The sequence below is a fragment of the Microcebus murinus genome, chromosome 14 (assembly GCF_040939455.1).
Source record: "Microcebus murinus isolate Inina chromosome 14, M.murinus_Inina_mat1.0, whole genome shotgun sequence".
Classification (NCBI taxonomy): Eukaryota; Metazoa; Chordata; class Mammalia; order Primates; family Cheirogaleidae; genus Microcebus; species Microcebus murinus.
The window spans coordinates 4,668,912-4,685,448 of NC_134117.1; the positions used below are offsets into that span (position 1 = coordinate 4,668,912).

Below are 16,537 nucleotides of genomic sequence, written 5' to 3' on the forward strand. Positions count from 1 at the left end.
CAGGTGTCATCCATCAATGCATCTCTTCCCTGCTGGACCAGACATTGCCGAGGGCTGTGCCTCATGTTCCTCTGTTTGCTAGCACCTGGTGTGGTTCCTGGGTCACCCTAGACATGTGGGTGCTGATCACTGAGTCAATGAAGGTAGCAGATGAGGACAGGAGAGGCCAGAGAAGGCAAGACTAGCTTTGGAGCACCAAAAAGAGACTCTCTGTGGGAGAAGAGGTTAAGGGTACAGTCCTGGAAAGTGAACCAATGGGACTGCCCATAGTGTGTTCTACAGACAGCCTGGGGATGGCTTACCTTCACCAGATGGAGGATGTCTGAGTACCCATGAGTAATCTAGAGAGATAAGCAGGGTGGGAAATATTACAGAAGACCTTAAAAAAAAAAAAAAAAAGACTTGTTCTTGGGAAGTGCTACCAAACTGGGATGCACTGATGCAGGCATCTGCAGAGAGAAGAGATGTGAGCGCACAGAGTCTGGACTAGCAGGGCCTGCAGGGTGGAGGAAGGGAGGTTAAGAAGGCCAAGAGCAGGGCAGGAACAGGTGAACAAAAGGGAAACAATCAACAAGAGAAGGAACAGGAAGGACGGACAAAAATCCCAGAGCCTGGTGATGACTGAATATGGGGGATTAAACTAGCTAATGAAGCAAACTACTGACAGCACCTGCTGGGGCACACTCAGAACAGAAGCACTGGAAGATTCCACGGTGCTAAGTTAGGGATGGGTCTCTTGACCCCACTGGAAACCAAGTCCAGTTCTGCCTCTCACACTAGGTGCCCTTTGCTCTAAGCTCAGCTGAGGCAAGCACCACAGCTATGACTCTGAGTTGAGTCTAGACAACCCTTGGGCCTCAGGCCAGTACACTGTGTCAGGCCACCTCCCAGGAAAGACCACCAAGCCCTCCTCCAGGCTGCCAGAGACACTGCTAAGCTTTTCATGCCCAAGGAGATAAACATTTAAAGACATCAGAATAGAGCTTTGTAAGGGAAGGATGTGGCTTCATGTTTTAGACAGAAGTTCATTTAAACAGAAGTTGGTCAAGGAAAGAATTAAAGGACCAACTAACCTGGCAGAATAGAAAATAACACCAGGATTGATGAGAGATAGAATTTATTTTATAAAGAAATAAGATGTGACAGCTATTTGGGTGTCACAACATAAAGTATACAAGGTACACATATTGTTTGTTTTCTCTTCTCCCCCCAGCGATGACATTTTGAGTTCTGAATGCTGAAACCTCGCCCTGGGCACACCTGCAGTGAATGTCAGTCACTCTGCTCAAAACACTTCCTCAGTTTCCCCATCCCAAGCAGTTAACTGTACACATTCCTTCTGACAATGGTGACTTTAGTCTGGCAATACCTCTCTTTGGGGTGATGAACTACTCCTGAGGTTCCCCTCCTTGCCCATCAGCTGACATGGAAGGAGAGAAAAGGCACCTCCACTTCATGCTGTGGGTCTGGATTCTTGTCCTATTGTTTCATTCCAGATTAAACTATCCCTGTATCATTTTTAGCCTAAGAATCAGAAGAAAGGTTCACAAATTCAAAAACAGACTTTTGACACTAGACCATGGATGGCAAAATGTAGGAGGGTTGGGAAGGTCACACTCACTCTCTCTGTGGGCTTTTGTCAGGATTGTGTACGTGGGTTCCTCGGGCAGGATATTTTCTCTACATTTTGCTGTCATCTTATAAATAGAAGCTAATTATAAGAAAGGCTTATTTCTCCCTTTTTTCTTGGCTTTGCTACCTCTAGAGTGAACCTAAGACCATGCAAAGTTTAGGGTTTGGCCAAACCAAGGAAACACCAGATGATTTTGGTGTTGAGTTATTGGAACCAATTTTACTGAACTTTCTGGCCATTATTAGTTAGGAAAGCTAACTGGTACAAATAAAGTTAATTTTTTACATTGACATAATGTCTCACTGGGAGGAGGCGCTTTTTCCAGTTTGTTTTCGCCAGCATCATAAAATTTTGGTAATTCATTTCTACTAATTAAGATTCCATTTGGACAGAGGATGAGCAAAGGTTAATGTCAGTAGAAGCTGAAAATCAAAGAGCTGAGTAAATAGTGAAGCAGAAATGAACAGGAAAGTCTGGTTCATTTAGGAGGGGCATTTTCTGTTTCTTCTAAACCTCAACACCAAATCAAAGCATGAACTGGAGGTTTCCCCACTGCCCCCACTCCTCAGAAGCAAACTGGTGTGAGCCTCTGTGGCAACAGTAGTTTACAACAGATGGCTGAAGTAACTGACGGTAGGATTTTGTTGGTTGAATTTGTTTCCTAAAATCACAGCTATGAACGAGATAGGGCTGCACCTAAGATGGTTTTTCTTCTGCCTCAAAGTCTGCATTGAAACTGCATGAGTGCCACCTTCCCTGACACGAGACTGGATGGTCATCAGTTCTTAATGGCAGAGGTTTTGCTGCAGTATTCCCCAAATTGAAGGAACAGGACATGACTGCGTGTGCCGCCTGCAAGGTGCCAACGGCTCTGCAACGGGAGCCGTTCCGCCCTCGATGCTCCATCGCAGCAAGGCGTCTGAATTCATCTCAGTACCCCTTTTGGTCCTTTTAATCAATGACCTCTGAAGAAGAGAACAAATGTCTAGAAAAATAACATTTCAGTGTATAAAGGAAATTAAACTGGATAACGAATCTAACTAAGACACAGTCCAAAATCTATAGCAGTTAGCTTTGCCCCAAGGAAAGAGGGACTTCCATTTTTGAAGAATTAATTGGTGCCTATAAAAGAGGTCTCTAACTATTCCACAACATAAATGAATTCATCAGTGAGTGAGGTTCTGTTTACTCTCCTTCCCCTTGACCGGGAAGCTGCACATTGAGGGACAGCATGTTCGTGTGCACCACCACCCATTCTGAGTGCCCTCCCACTCAGGCATTCCCTCAGCATATGGAATAAAATGCTGACCCAATTAATCTTGAATTCCAGCCAGCATCTTTGACTCCAAGGTGTCTCAACAGTGGGAAAGCCGCTATTAAAACCAGTAATTTCATGCACTGCTTTGCCATTCTCATCGGACTGCTTGCCCAGCTTTTTCTGCTATGTGCAGGGGCTACTGGATCCTGGGAGGCATCTTGGCCAGGCTGTCTGATCCACCAGCCCCACCACCAGCCCAGCGCATGGTACCGTACCAGTCACAGCACAGGGCCAACCAGAAACCTGCAAATCAGTATAGACATTTAACAATGGACAGAATCCAGTGGAGAGTCCCTCTTGTCAGTGGATAACACCTCACAAAGTTTCCTTCAGACTATAAATGCAGACTGTCGGTCAAATCCATTTTCTAATTAAAACAGATGGCCACTTCCTAATAGTAAGTCTTCTCGAATATTGGCATATCTTCTGCTAGGCACTCTCTCTCTCTCTCTCTCTCTCTCTCTCTCTCTCTCTCTCTCTCTCTCTCTCTCTATATATATATATATATATATATATATATATATATATTAATGTATACAAATCTACATACACATGTATGCATGTAGATGTAAATACCTATTCATTATTTTGAAATTCATTTTCCTTCTTTATTCAGGACTTCCTCAATACAATAAAAGACGACCTTTGGCACACTGCTTATACCCAAATCCAATCATTTCTGGATTTTTCTTATTCCAATACAAGTATTTATACATTCCAGAGGCCTGCTTAAGGTGTGGACTGGCTTTACCCTGTGTTTTTTTATTTGGCAAAATGTAACACTGCATCTCCCTTCACTTCCCCAAAATTGGAAAACATAAGGAAAAATAAATCTCCAAAAACGTGCTACCTTAATACCACAACAATGACCATTTTTGCTCATTTTTTCCAGTATAATTTATAGGCTGCTTTGTTTCATTTAACATTTTTTCATAAGTGTTTTTCTATGATACTAAATAATCTTTATAATCATCACTTTAATGGCCACACTGAGCGAATGTGCACCATCATTTACGTAACTGTTTACCTATCATTGGGCATTTAGTTGGTTCCATTTTTACTCCTTTAGTTGAAATGAACATTTTTATATAAACTATTAATTTAAAACAGCATGCAGACATGATTCTACATCACTAATCTAAAAATACTGGGTTTATATATTTACAACTCACATTTGATTGTGAAATTTAATTTGAAGGTAATTAAGACATTTATATTCCAAACAGCTCCTTGACATCTAGCTCTCCATGCACCAGACAAGCACAACTATGACTAGCCGTTTTCACCTCAAGACAGCATAGTCTAGTGCATTCTAAAACACAGTTTTCTTAAGAAAAATAAACTTCATGAATTCTTGCTGCTTCAGAGCCAAGAGATTAAGCCCAAGAACTGGAGTCCACGGTTCTCTGGGGTGACCCAGTCAAGACAAGCTGTTAAAAATGCCATTTTGGTTTCATGCTTCATCCCGAATTTAAAGCAACCCTCACCTGGTCTGTGCTCCCGGGCCAGGTATGCTCCTGGGACCTACCTCGGGGTCTGTGCATAACCTGCACCCAGACACGTTGTGGAAACAGCCCAAGGAAATTGCTCAGATAAGCTTCAATTGTCTGATGGATTTTGAAGTTGACCATGGGGCACTTCAAGTTACAGATTTTCCTGGGTAGGGGTAGTGGTTTAGTACATGGGCTTCAAACAGATCTAGCCATTTCAACAGGTATAGCCTACTATCTGTGTGACTGAGGAAGTTACTCCCCCCAAAAAATCATATGCCTCAGTTTCTCAGTCTGCAGTATGAGGCTATCAATAACACCTCCCCTGTAAGACTATTCTGAGGGTTAAATGAGAAAATGCAAGTGGAGTGCATAAGGGAATGCTGACATTTGGTTAGGACAGATAAGTACAAAACTATGTGCTGAATGTTAATGTAACACTGTAACATGTGCATTCACTTGCTGAAGAAATGCAAGCAAGAGTGATGAATGAAGCAGTGCACAGGAAGCTTCCACTTGTCTCATGGACAGACTTCTGTAGAATGCCCCATTTACTTTCATAATAAAATCATAAAATCATTGTAAGCTTGACCCCTTCCCCCAATAAATAGTAAATGAATACCCTGGAAAGATGTGTCCACCTTAGTAATTCTTAATGTCCAGGAAAATTCCACTTGAAAGCTTTAGAAAATGTCATCCAGCCATCAGAAGCAACCCATAACCTCATCTGAGGCCAAAATAAATCAACTGCAAAATTTCTTTGGTGCTTTCCCTATCAAAGAATCAGGACAACTCAGTTACTACTACTTAAAAAAAACAAAAAGTCAGCAACAATAATTTAAACTGATTAAACATCTTAAGTATCATTTTTACTAATAAGGAAATGACTTTTATATACCTAGCAACTTTCTATAAAACAGAAAAGCTTAGAATTTTTTATTATTTTGCCACTGGCAATTAATTCTTCTGATTTGTTTTATTAATTTGATGGTGGGGTCCCAGACTCAGAATATCTCTTACACCAGCAGACTGATGTAAGGAAATTATTTCAGTGCAGTTCCTGGCAAATCGTGATGATGAATAGCATGGTAGGACAAACTTATTCAGACACACATTTTTCAGTAGTGGCAGGGAAAAGGCTGAGAAATTACTAGTAAATTGCTTTTTGTAAAAATGCTCTCTCTTTCAAATTTTCCCTGGTATGAAGGTCTTCTGCAAAATGACGGCACAATATATTCTGACATACCTGGACAACAAAAGGAGTTAAAGAATGAATACAAGATAAGAGTGAGGGCTAAGATTTAATTTTCTTATTATACGCCCACTGTCACCCATACTGACCCCTCACACCAGGTTCTCTGTATGCATCTGTTTAACTTGCCGGAACAAGTATCTCTAAAAGTTATCAGTGGTCTCTCTTGAGCAGATTTGCCCTGCCCACCTCCCACCCACAGTCCAGCCCTCCCTAAAGCAGAGCCAGGATAGTGATGCGTCTCCAGCCTGTTTCTGTCCTTTTCCCTCCTCTCTAAAACTGCCCAGTTTTTCGTTTCAAATTACAGTGGTTTCTCAGGTGGTTTGTGGTCAAAAAAAAAAAATTACAGTGGTGTCCAGAGAGCTCCAGCACCTAGTAAACCACCAAAGACTTCCTCTGCTTTCCACTTTCAGGACACACTCTTGGATAATCGAACTGGAGCCTCAGGCATCTGGGGTTCAAAGGGTACTGGAGCAGTTCTCAGCCAGGGGCCACTCTGCCCAGCAAGCTGTTTGGCATTTCTAGTTGTCACTCTGGGAGGGGAGAGTACTACTTCTGTCTATTGGGCTGAAGCCAGGGATGCTGCAGACCACTCTGTGCCACACAGGAGAGCCTCTCTGACAACGAAAGATCCATCCTAAAATATCGGTAGTGCTGTGGTTGAGAAACCCTGGTCTAATCTAAATCAAATGCTGCAGGGATTACTGTTTGTTGTCCTCAAATATGATTACCAATTAGTTGTTCATGGCATAATGTATGAAGAACTTGATCTTTCAGCCTCTCGTTCAGTAACCAATGGAGGAGGTCTGCAAAGTGGCAGACCCATGCAGGCATGAGACACAGAGGTCAGTTTAACAAAGACCCCAGACAGCAGCTAGGGCGAGTCCTGTAACTCTCTCTCAGGTGGGAGCTGTGAAGTTTTTCACCTTTACTGAGCCACAGTTGGACACCAGGATCTACTAGAAACAGGGTGGATTCACAGGTCCTGCTCCTGCTTGTGCTTCATGCTGCATACCTTTGAACAAGTGGTGTAACCTTTCTGAACCCCAGTTTGTCCTTGAAATGGGAAGTGTAGCACTGACCTTCAGAGCCCTCTGTAAGCAAGGTGATACACACACACACACACACACACTAGCAGAGCATCTGGCCCTGTAAGTGGGGGCTATGCCATGAGTGTCATAGTTCTTGTGACTTTTCCCAAGAAATGCATTTGCAGATTCCTGGGCTGGGTTTTCAGGCTCCCCCAGGACAGAGCACAAGGTCGGCCTGAGGTTGGGCTAGGCCATGTGGCCTGAGCCCATCCGTGTGCAGCTCTTGCTGGCTCGTGTCCTTCACTTTGCCTCTCTTGGCATTTGGCTGCAGCCATTGAGGCCCTGCACACCCTTGGTTCCTCCCATCTGCCTGTTTCCTTCTCAAAGGCAAGGGAAAATAGTGAAGGATAGCTCACAAACAACATACTTAACTGCATTTTCTTGCTTTAAGTGCAACCATCACGTAAGTTCTTCCATGTGCGGTAAACAGCTGTGAATCTGCCTAATAAAGTGAAGGCATTTTACCCTACTGGTATTCCCCAAGAGGAATCATTGGCCACCTGCATCTTTTTAGCTGCATTTAATAATTCAGCCTAGGATGAATTTGCATGATTAACATAAAGCCTCATGATTTTATTTTCTTTCAGGATTTAAGTACTGCAACAACCACCATTGTTTTCATTTTCAGAGGTTGTGATCAAAACACAAAACTTGATTCCAGATGAATAATTTCTTTTATTTTTTTTTTCAAAATTATTTTCTAGTACCGCTCTCCATGGAATCAAAGAAAAGAGTTGCTAAGACTGCCTCTGTAGATGCAGGGAAACCCAGGTTCTTCCTGTGGCTGTGTTAACCCCTTAGAAGCAAAGCACCCTCCAGGCTTTATCCTGCGGTGCTCCCACAGGGGAGCGTGGTGGGCTCTCCAGCAGAATCCATGATGACTAACGTAAATATATTTATTTCAGTTCCTCATTGTAGTGCTCACCACACTTATCTGCTCAGGACCTAGAATTGTCAGTAAATCTTTAAAACAGCCATTTTCCTAGGTTCCAATAATAGATTAATCACGTCATTCTCAAAAAATAGTAAAAACCCAAACCAAATAAGTTGCATTTGGTAAACCATCTGCCTATGAAGTGGAGACAGTGTGAAAAGATAATTTGCAAAGCAGAAGAGGCAGCATCATTGGGTTTCCTGATGAATGTAGTAAAACAGGTTTGTCTAACCGGGAAACATGCATTACTATCAAAAGAAAAAAAAAATGAGTGTATCCCTCCTGGAAAAGCAAGCAGACTTTAATATCTGAGAAGCATTTCAAGCTGTGCCTGCCAGCAATGCTCTGCCTGCATGATTTTACTTAAGGTAAAAGCCAACCTCACCTGTTTACAAATAATTAGGAGGCAGGCAGGCAGGACGTGGGCTGGAAGTTTGCGCTCCAGCATCTGCGGTGTGTTTCAGTCCCGCTGACCCCTCTGTTGCTGTTTTTGATGCAGGAACCATGGTCACTAAGGACAGTGGCAAATGCATACTTGCAGCATCGGAGAGCGAAGTGGAACCTGCCGCCTGCCTGGCCCTGGAGATGAAATACGCCCTGGATCCCAACAGGCAGATTAAAAAACGCAACAAAGCCCTGCAAGTGCGGTTTAAGGATATCTGCGAGGCGCAGAACGAGCAGAGGGACTCGCAGCTCTCCTCTGGACAGCAGGGGGACAAGCGGGAGAGCAAGCCCGCGTCCTGCAGAGCAGCCTACCGCAAATACATGACGGTGCCCGCACGCAGGTCCATTCCCAACGTCACCAAGAGCACAGGCGTGCAGACCTCGCCCGACCTTAAGAAGTGTTACCAGACGTTCCCTCTGGACCGCAAAAAGGGGACCCTCAAAACCCTCCCAGCAGCGGATCCCTTTAAAAGCCAAAACAATGGGTTTCTAGCGGACTCTAAAGAGAAAAGCCCTGGCAGACACCTGGATGAGGCCCGGCTGTGTGGAGCCGGGCGGGTGCACAAGACCACGGCCTTGGTCTTCCACTCCAACGAACACATGAACGCAGTGGAGCAGCCATCGGGCGTCAACTGTGCAGAGCCGTGTCACAGCCCCGACCTGCTAGGCTTCAGAGAAGCTTCTCTCCGGAATGCCACCCGGCCTCCCCAGACTGCGAAGCAGGACCCAGGGACGCCAGACTCTGACGAGCCCACTCCGCCCGCCCTCAGGGGGGTGTTTAAAACAGAGGTCGCCGTCTATGCACCCGCCCCCAGTGCCAGGGCCACGGAGCCTGGCTTGTCAGACTCTGCCACCCTGAGTCAGTGGTCGCTGTGCCCAGTAGACGAGGAGCCACGAAGAGCCGCACACGTCAATGGGCTCCAGGCCCCCACGGGCCCCGCTCTGGCCTGCTCACCCCGAAGGCAGTGCGTGCCCCCCGAATGCAGCGAGCAGCCAGTGCAGACTGAAGCCCCGCCGGGGCAGAGGGGCCAGCCCAGTCCAACGGCTGGGGCTGCAGGGGAAGAATGCCAACAAATCGTGCCTCATACGGAAGTGGTGGACCTCAAAGCACAGCTTCAGATGATGGAGAACTTGATCAGTTCGAGCCAAGAAACCATCAAAGTGCTCTTGGGAGTCATTCAGGAGTTGGAAAAAGGAGAGGCCCATCGGGAAGGGTATGTATGTTTACCCTTATCTTAGCAAGCTCTGCAGGCCCATCACACTGAGGGTCCTAGCCCCCTAAAGCCCGAATCCATAAGGAGACTTAAAAGCCAGCATGTCTGTAAACAGGCTATGGTCTAAGGACATTGCAAGCCCTGAGTGGTCACAGATAACTTTGATCCTAGACTACACGGTATCCCCACCTTCACCATATACTTGCTGGTCAGCATTCACCTTTCCGGCCTTGAATTCACACCATACCTATATTTTGAATGAATTGATGAATCTTTTAATCTAGGACTAAAGGTTTATAATGGTAATGTATAATATATATGCCAGTCCAAAATATCTAAATAAGCTGTTTGCTTCTTAGGAATCATACTACAGAAGAGAAAAGAAATTTCAGATGGCATTTGGAAAAGTAAATGCTGACTTCCTTATAATATATATTGGAATAATGTAGGTATTCAGGAGTATAAGATTTCATATGATAGGCAGTATGTTTTTCATTCTTTACTGGAACTCAAGCAATGACTACCCTTAGAGAAGCTCCAGCTGTGTATGATTAGGAGACATACCTTTTCCTGTGGTCTGTCCTAAATGTTCACTAGGACTGCAGAGAGAATGATGCCAAGTTCACAGCCAATACTATCTAGCTTTGATAAGAGCTTGTTGGACTTCAGAATCTTCTGAAGTTGAAATTGTACAGCAGCAACTTTAAAAATATGTGACCTAAAGATAAGACCTTAGTTCTTGAGCTCCCTGGCTCAGAAGACTCCTATAGGCCAGGCAGTGTGCTAAGTTGATATGAAGCAGCCAGCAATGCTCTGGTTCTATGCTTCTAGAAACAGTGCCCATGGCTTACCAGCCTCTGTCTAGACTGCCAAGACTTCTCTTTCCCATTTCCCCTTGAAATGGTCTAGATTTCTGCTAGTCTATGTTCTAGAGGTTGGATCTGAAGCAGTGCCCTGTTTGCTCATGTAACTTGCACCCTTCACTCTGTGGGCTCTGAGCCCAGGGTTAAGTAACCTGTTAGCCACCTTGCAAGAATCCAAGAAAAGCATGGAGGAGGCCAGGTCAGCAGACCACCGGGAGGCACAAAGAATCTCCTCCAGAGGCTTGCTGTGGTTGAGGCAGACAGGTTTGCTCATTGCACACAATGGGGAAGAAACAACTTCAGCGTTCTAAGGCAGGAGGCACGGTAGGCAAAGTGCCTGGTGCAGGTCCTGACCTTTGCCCTGGCTGCTCTGGCTTTGTGCACGTGGTCTATCTACAGAGGAGTTAATTCTCAATACCTACCACTCCCCACCTCCAATTTGCTTGGTAGTGTTTGCACTTGATGCTAATAAGCGAAAAGAATTGTTAGCCAAACATAAACTAATCTAACAGGAGATTAATAGGCAATTTAACACCATGGAATATTTTCAAATGACCTGTTCGATCTTGGGTTTACATCTTCATTTTCATCCCATTTCAATCAGTACATACCCAAAAGCAACACACAGAGTAGGAGGGGATTTATGTCAGGGATTTGTTGATCAGTAGACCACATTACCATGGAAAAATTAAAAGCGCAAAGAGTGATTCAATCACTTACTTTGATATAGCTGGTAGCGACTTAAACCAGACAGCAAAACAGGAAGATACTGACATCACCGGTTGGGAAATAAAATTCACCAAATGGTGTAAAACGAAATGTGTATGCTAATGTGCATATTCACAGGGGTATTTGCCCAAATAAGAACCTCAGATGGCTGAACACCCACGAACACCCATGAAGAGAAAACCATGTAGGCTCCTTCTATGCTATTAGAACAAGTATGGAAAATTGCTTTAAATAGGGTCCTTTGGGTTCTCTGAGAATCTATCCATCTAGCAAAGTGGTTTTGAGTTTAGTAAGATGTGTCTGGGTGGGAATTCTGGCTCTGAGGACTTGGGCAAGGGCTATACCTCTCTGTTTCTTGTTTCTTCACCTGTAAGTTGGAGATAATTGCCCACCCTGCAGGTGGGGGGTGAGGATTACACAGGGTGACCTTCTAATGTACTCAGTCTAGTGGCAGGTGGGTCGGAATGGGTGGATGTCGGCTAATGGCATGAGTGTTGGTCTTCTGCTGGTAAGTGATGTTGGAGGCAGGGGATCTGGGGAATATTTAGTGGCCCTGTGGGAGTCCAGCATGATGAATGCAAGCCCCACATGTGTAGCACAAAGGCTGTCACCCAACTTTGTCACTGAAGCCTGGGCACTGCTCTGTCCAATACAGTAGCCACTAGCCACACATAGCTATTAAAATTCAAACTCAATTACGATTAATTAGAATTGAAAATTCAGTTCCTCAGTCACACTGGCCACATTTTAAGTACTCAATGGCCACATTTATAGGGCACATACATAGACCAGCACAAATAGAGAACATTTCCATCATCACAAAATTTCCTTCATTCCATTATCCCCAAAACATTGCACAGTGTCTGGTCCCTAACCATTTGAGGACTTGGGCACCTTAAATCAAGACAAAGGATAGTTTTACTTTAAAATCAATCCCTCGTTCAGTTGCTGCCTGCACAGAACAAGCTCACAGTAGAAAGCAGAAGGGCAGGTTCAAGTTGTATTGCTGAAAACTGTCACTTTGACCTCCCTCTCTGGGCCCTCTGGATTCATGTAACAATGAATCAAGTGGCTCCAAACTCCAAGGCCACCTTGAAGGTATCCCCTCTTGCTCAATGCCCAGGGTCATTGATTAGGCTGAAATTCAAACTTCCCATCACTCTTCTCCATGCAGGAACATAGGAGAGGGCAGCAGCCTCAGAGGCAGGCAGATAGTGACCAAGTTTGCTCTCCCTCTGCTTCCTAGGCCTCTGGGCCCAGCAGAGAGTCCCCAGGAAGGGGAGCCAGAAGCAGCAGCAGCCAGTGCTGTCCTGGAGCATCCAGAACAACTGGCTCTGGGGGGAGGGTGTAGCATCTGTTGATTTCCATGCTGTAAACACGGCTACAGTGGCCAATTTCAATCAACTCACAAAATCCCGAAAATTTAACACTGCTCCCCTTTGCACCCAACCTCTCCCTTGAATGTTAGGCTGCAGGGCTGTAGAAGGAGGCGTTCACAAGGCTTATTTTATGTACGGAATCTGAGCTGGGAAATAGATGTTTCTGTTGCATCTCGTGGCAAAAAAAAAAAAAAAAAAAAGGAAAATGGGCTCTATTTACACTATTATATATAGTCATTATGTGACATGACAAAAATTTCAATGGCCAAGTTAAAATATCAGTGGAATTTTCCTTGGAAAATATTCTGAAGTCTACAAGTTATTAACTGTGGAAGAACACTCAGGAGCTGGGTAAAGCCAGTTCCTCTCCTCACTTGCCAACCCCAGGAACACGTGGAGGATCATGTACAAAATTTTACCTGCATTAAGAAGAGTCCTAATGAAGATAGGTACCTTGGAGCCAGTGGCTTCGAATGAAAGTGGCAAATTTTGCCGCCAGGTTTCCACCTTGTACTTTAGGCTTGACCTGAACCTGAGATGGCCATGGGCCTGTGCAGGTGCATGATGTTAGGACAGAGCTAGGGAAGTCAGTACTCTCTCAATCTGGCCAATGGCCCTGGGCAACTTATGTTTCTTAGAACATACTTAACATATTTCATGTATAATCTCTACAGTGGGACTTTTTCACTATTGAGTTTGCCAGGCAAGCTCTTCCCATAGTTCACACTGTGTGGAATTTGTGTCTCCAGCTATGACTTTTGGTAGCTTCCAAATTATTTTTCATAAGAGATGTTTTCATTAATCTCATTTGCTTATGTAGATTTCCAAAAGGCTTCAGTAGAGAAAGTTTTGAGCTGAAACAAGCTACTTAACCTCAACTTCAGTTTTGTCTTAAAGAGGGCTGGGAGAAGCTTAAATATGATATCTACAAAGCTCCTACTTATAACCAGCACGCAGTTGGCACTGAATAAAGGACATGTCCTGTTACAAGCATTTTAGTAGGATGAATTCTGTAAGTAGGTAGATGTGCAAAAAGTATTCAAACTCATGCCTTCTAGTCCCTTGTAAAACATCAGGGCAATTCACTAAAATCATTCTGCTTATGCAGTGCAGGCAGCATTTGATCACTGGGCTTGCATGAATGCCAAGAATTATCCTGCTTATTTCAGATTCCTCAAGTATTAACGCTTGTCTCTTCCTGAGAAGTTCAGGGTCACATAGGCTACCTAAATAAGCCACTGATGTAGTCATTGAGAACCAGGCAAATGGGGCACTGAATTTAAAAAGCCAACCAACTGTTAGAACAGTGGTAATTTCCCATAGCAGCTATGGGATTCGTGGGCAGGAGAGCCTCAGACCAAGTGGATGCAGGTCTTAACTGCTCATTGTGCAAACTCACAAGCAACTCTGGTGTGGCAACCACAATGGCACCTCGGGGTGGAGACAGCTATTTGCTTCTAAGATTACCCCAAACATTGAGCATCTTGATGTGTTTTTTGGTTAGTGACAACTTAATGATGCTTTGCTATTCAGAGAAGACCTGAAACCAATGTGAGACGCTTTATTCAAGATCCCAAGCAGGTGGTCAGGACTGTGTCACTGCCCAGAGTGAAGTGGGTTCTTCTACTGGCAGGTGTCTCCCAGCATCTGTGGGATGTTAGCTGCAGGCTCGGGGCAGGGGGCAGCAGTGGAGCCCAGGTCTTAAACATGCCCAGCAGGCAGTGATGAAATCATGAGGCTGTGGGGCTATACTGAGTCAGAGTACATCCAAAGCATGACTTTCAAGAACATCCTAAACCATCACCAAGCTAAGGAGTCTAGTAGCTTTCAGGAGAGGGTGTAAATGTAGTAATTCACGGCCTCCCAGTATCTCTGTAACCCCAAATTGGGGCAGCTACCCATCAGCTGCATCCTGCTCCTCCTCACAGAGAAAACATGGTTTCTTGGTGGCATGGGGCCCAGGTCTCCCAGGTCAAGGGCAAACAGTGGTAAAAATGAAAAAAGAGGAATTCCCCTGAGTTCAGTGGTTCTATGAAGGTGGCATTCAACATGGTGCTCAAGACAAGGGGAAGAAGAATGAAGATCAGAGGGACTGCAACGAGTGAGCACAGAAGCAGTGTGGTGTTCTGTGTCAGTGTTTGCTCAACTTCATTGTTCCTTGTGATCACTTAAAAAAGGGGGAAGCCAGCAGATGATGAAAGGTCATGTGCAGATACACATTTAAGAGGCAAGGACATAGGTTCACAGGGATCTGCATTTATTGGAGGTTCTCAGGGTCAGTTCCTGTACAGCAGAAATCAGCACACTTTGCAAAGAGCCAGATAATTAGTAGGTTTTGAGGGTCAGTCTCCACCACAGTGATTTGACTCTGCCATTGCAGCCTGAAAGCACACATAGACCATATGTATATGAATAGGCATCGTTGTGTTCCAATAAAATTTTATTTATAAACACAGGCAGTAGCCAGATTTAGGCAATGGGCTATAGTTTGTGGGCTCCTATTATGTGATTTGTAAATGTAGTGACCATATTCATTCTGCTGAAAATATCCAGGCCAGAATATGTGAAATTCAAAAGGCCACTATAAAGCATCCCCTAAGTGTTGGACACTGTACCAGGCAATGAGGAGATTCAAGACTCAAATGAATTCAGGCCAGACTTTGAGGGGTTTGCAATTCACTGACATCCACTTTGTTCAAGTATAGGTTTAATTGTTCATCAGCCCATAAGACCTTCAGGGTCCTGCTGTGGAACTCTGTGTATATGATATACATACACATAATTTATAATTTACATCACAGCATCTCTTAAAAACTTGAAAAAGGCTTCACTCCTATACCTGCAGGGATAAAGGGCCATCATAGGACATGTTTGTGCCATGTGTTTGCCTTAGCCTAGATAATTGAGGCTACACAGGTAGAAAGGATATACTCGCACTGTCTTATGTCCTTATATTGACAGATTGCTCAAAATCAGGCATTCTTCAGAAGGAACTGCCAGGGGGTGAGAAATGTCTCTGAATTTGCTCTAATTACCCATGCCCAAACAGAATAAATACTGTATCACAATTATGGAGGGAGCATAAGGGGACGATTTAATTTGTTTAAGTCACAGAGCAAAAAGAACCAGCATGGAAAATTGTGCACTGCTGCAGCAGCCGCGAAATAAACACTGAGGAATCAAAAACGTCTAGGCATTAGATTCTGACTTTTTAATTGCCCAGATATCCCCTGCAAGAGCCAAGGGGCAAAGCTGGGGACAGTTAGGTGGTCCCATCCCAATTTGGCTGTGCACACCCTAGAAGAATGATTGGGTCGCTCTTGCCAAAACCTATCCACTTAATTGAGATCAAAGTCTTCCACCTGGTTAGCTGAGAATGGCTAAATTTTGAGGAGAGGAGGTAGGTGGCATTAGATAGTATTTCATCAGCCTCTGCAGTCCCGAAAATGATCCTTCTGGACCTTCTCTGGACTGTGGAGTGCTGCCTCCCTGGCTCTGGCACAACGCACTGAGAAAAGCAGGGCATTGTGCGCAGCAGAGAGAAAGCAGCACTCGGCTGAGATCAGAAGCAAAAAGGTTGTTTCTGCCAAATACTCTCCTGTCCCTGAGCACTCCCTATTTGAATGACATGGAAATGTCAGCACTTCATTTTCTAATGTTCTTGATAAATCAGTTTCGGTGTTTCTCTCCACATTTATTGTAACCCAAAATGTTTTAAACCATTCCAGCCAGCTGGCTGAGGTCAGCCTCCTGTGCACTTTGTTTTTCCATTTTCTGGGACTAAGAGTCAGGAGGGGGCAGAGTGGAATGACCAGGGCTCTGCACTCTGCCAGTCCTGAGCTGGGGACTCTGTGCCGACCCTCCCCCACCCCCAACTTGCTTGGGCAGGGTCATTAACCTCTCTGGACCTCAGATGCTGCTTCTGTAACAGAGAGCTGAGAATATCTGCCTGCTGGGCTTCTCTTGGATATCACATGAAAGTATGGAAGGCTGTGTTTGCACTCAGTAAAAGTTACTCCCTTCAAAGATAGGTTGTTACAGAGATGCAGCCTGTAAGTGCTAAACCTTTAAACTCAGGTGAAAGAAGGGTGAGAGCTTGAACACATTAAGAGAGATTTTCTTGCTTTATTAAACAAGTTGGTTTATTTCAGAGGGTGAGGAGGAGGTGAGGATTACAGAATGGAGACATC

At 44.5% G+C, this 16,537-nt stretch overlaps 2 protein-coding genes across 4 annotated transcripts in view; one reads left to right on the top strand and one right to left on the bottom strand.

The window, feature by feature from the left end:
• Positions 1 to 16,537, bottom strand: part of DOCK1 (dedicator of cytokinesis 1) — a 491,171-nt gene that overhangs the window by 253,668 nt on the left and 220,966 nt on the right. The gene's annotated exons all lie outside the window — the stretch shown is intronic.
• The window catches only part of INSYN2A (inhibitory synaptic factor 2A), a 60,929-nt gene that overhangs the window by 10,461 nt on the left and 33,931 nt on the right, over positions 1 to 16,537 (top strand). Inside the window, exon 2 of one of the 2 annotated variants that reach the window (XM_012781388.3) lies at positions 8,218 to 9,376. In XM_012781388.3, coding sequence (XP_012636842.2) covers positions 8,223 to 9,376 — 1,154 coding nt within the window. In that variant the 5' untranslated portion in view covers positions 8,218 to 8,222. Of the gene's footprint in view, positions 1 to 6,967; positions 9,377 to 16,537 lie in introns of those variants that run through there. The other variant, XM_012781389.3, reaches the window with a different exon arrangement.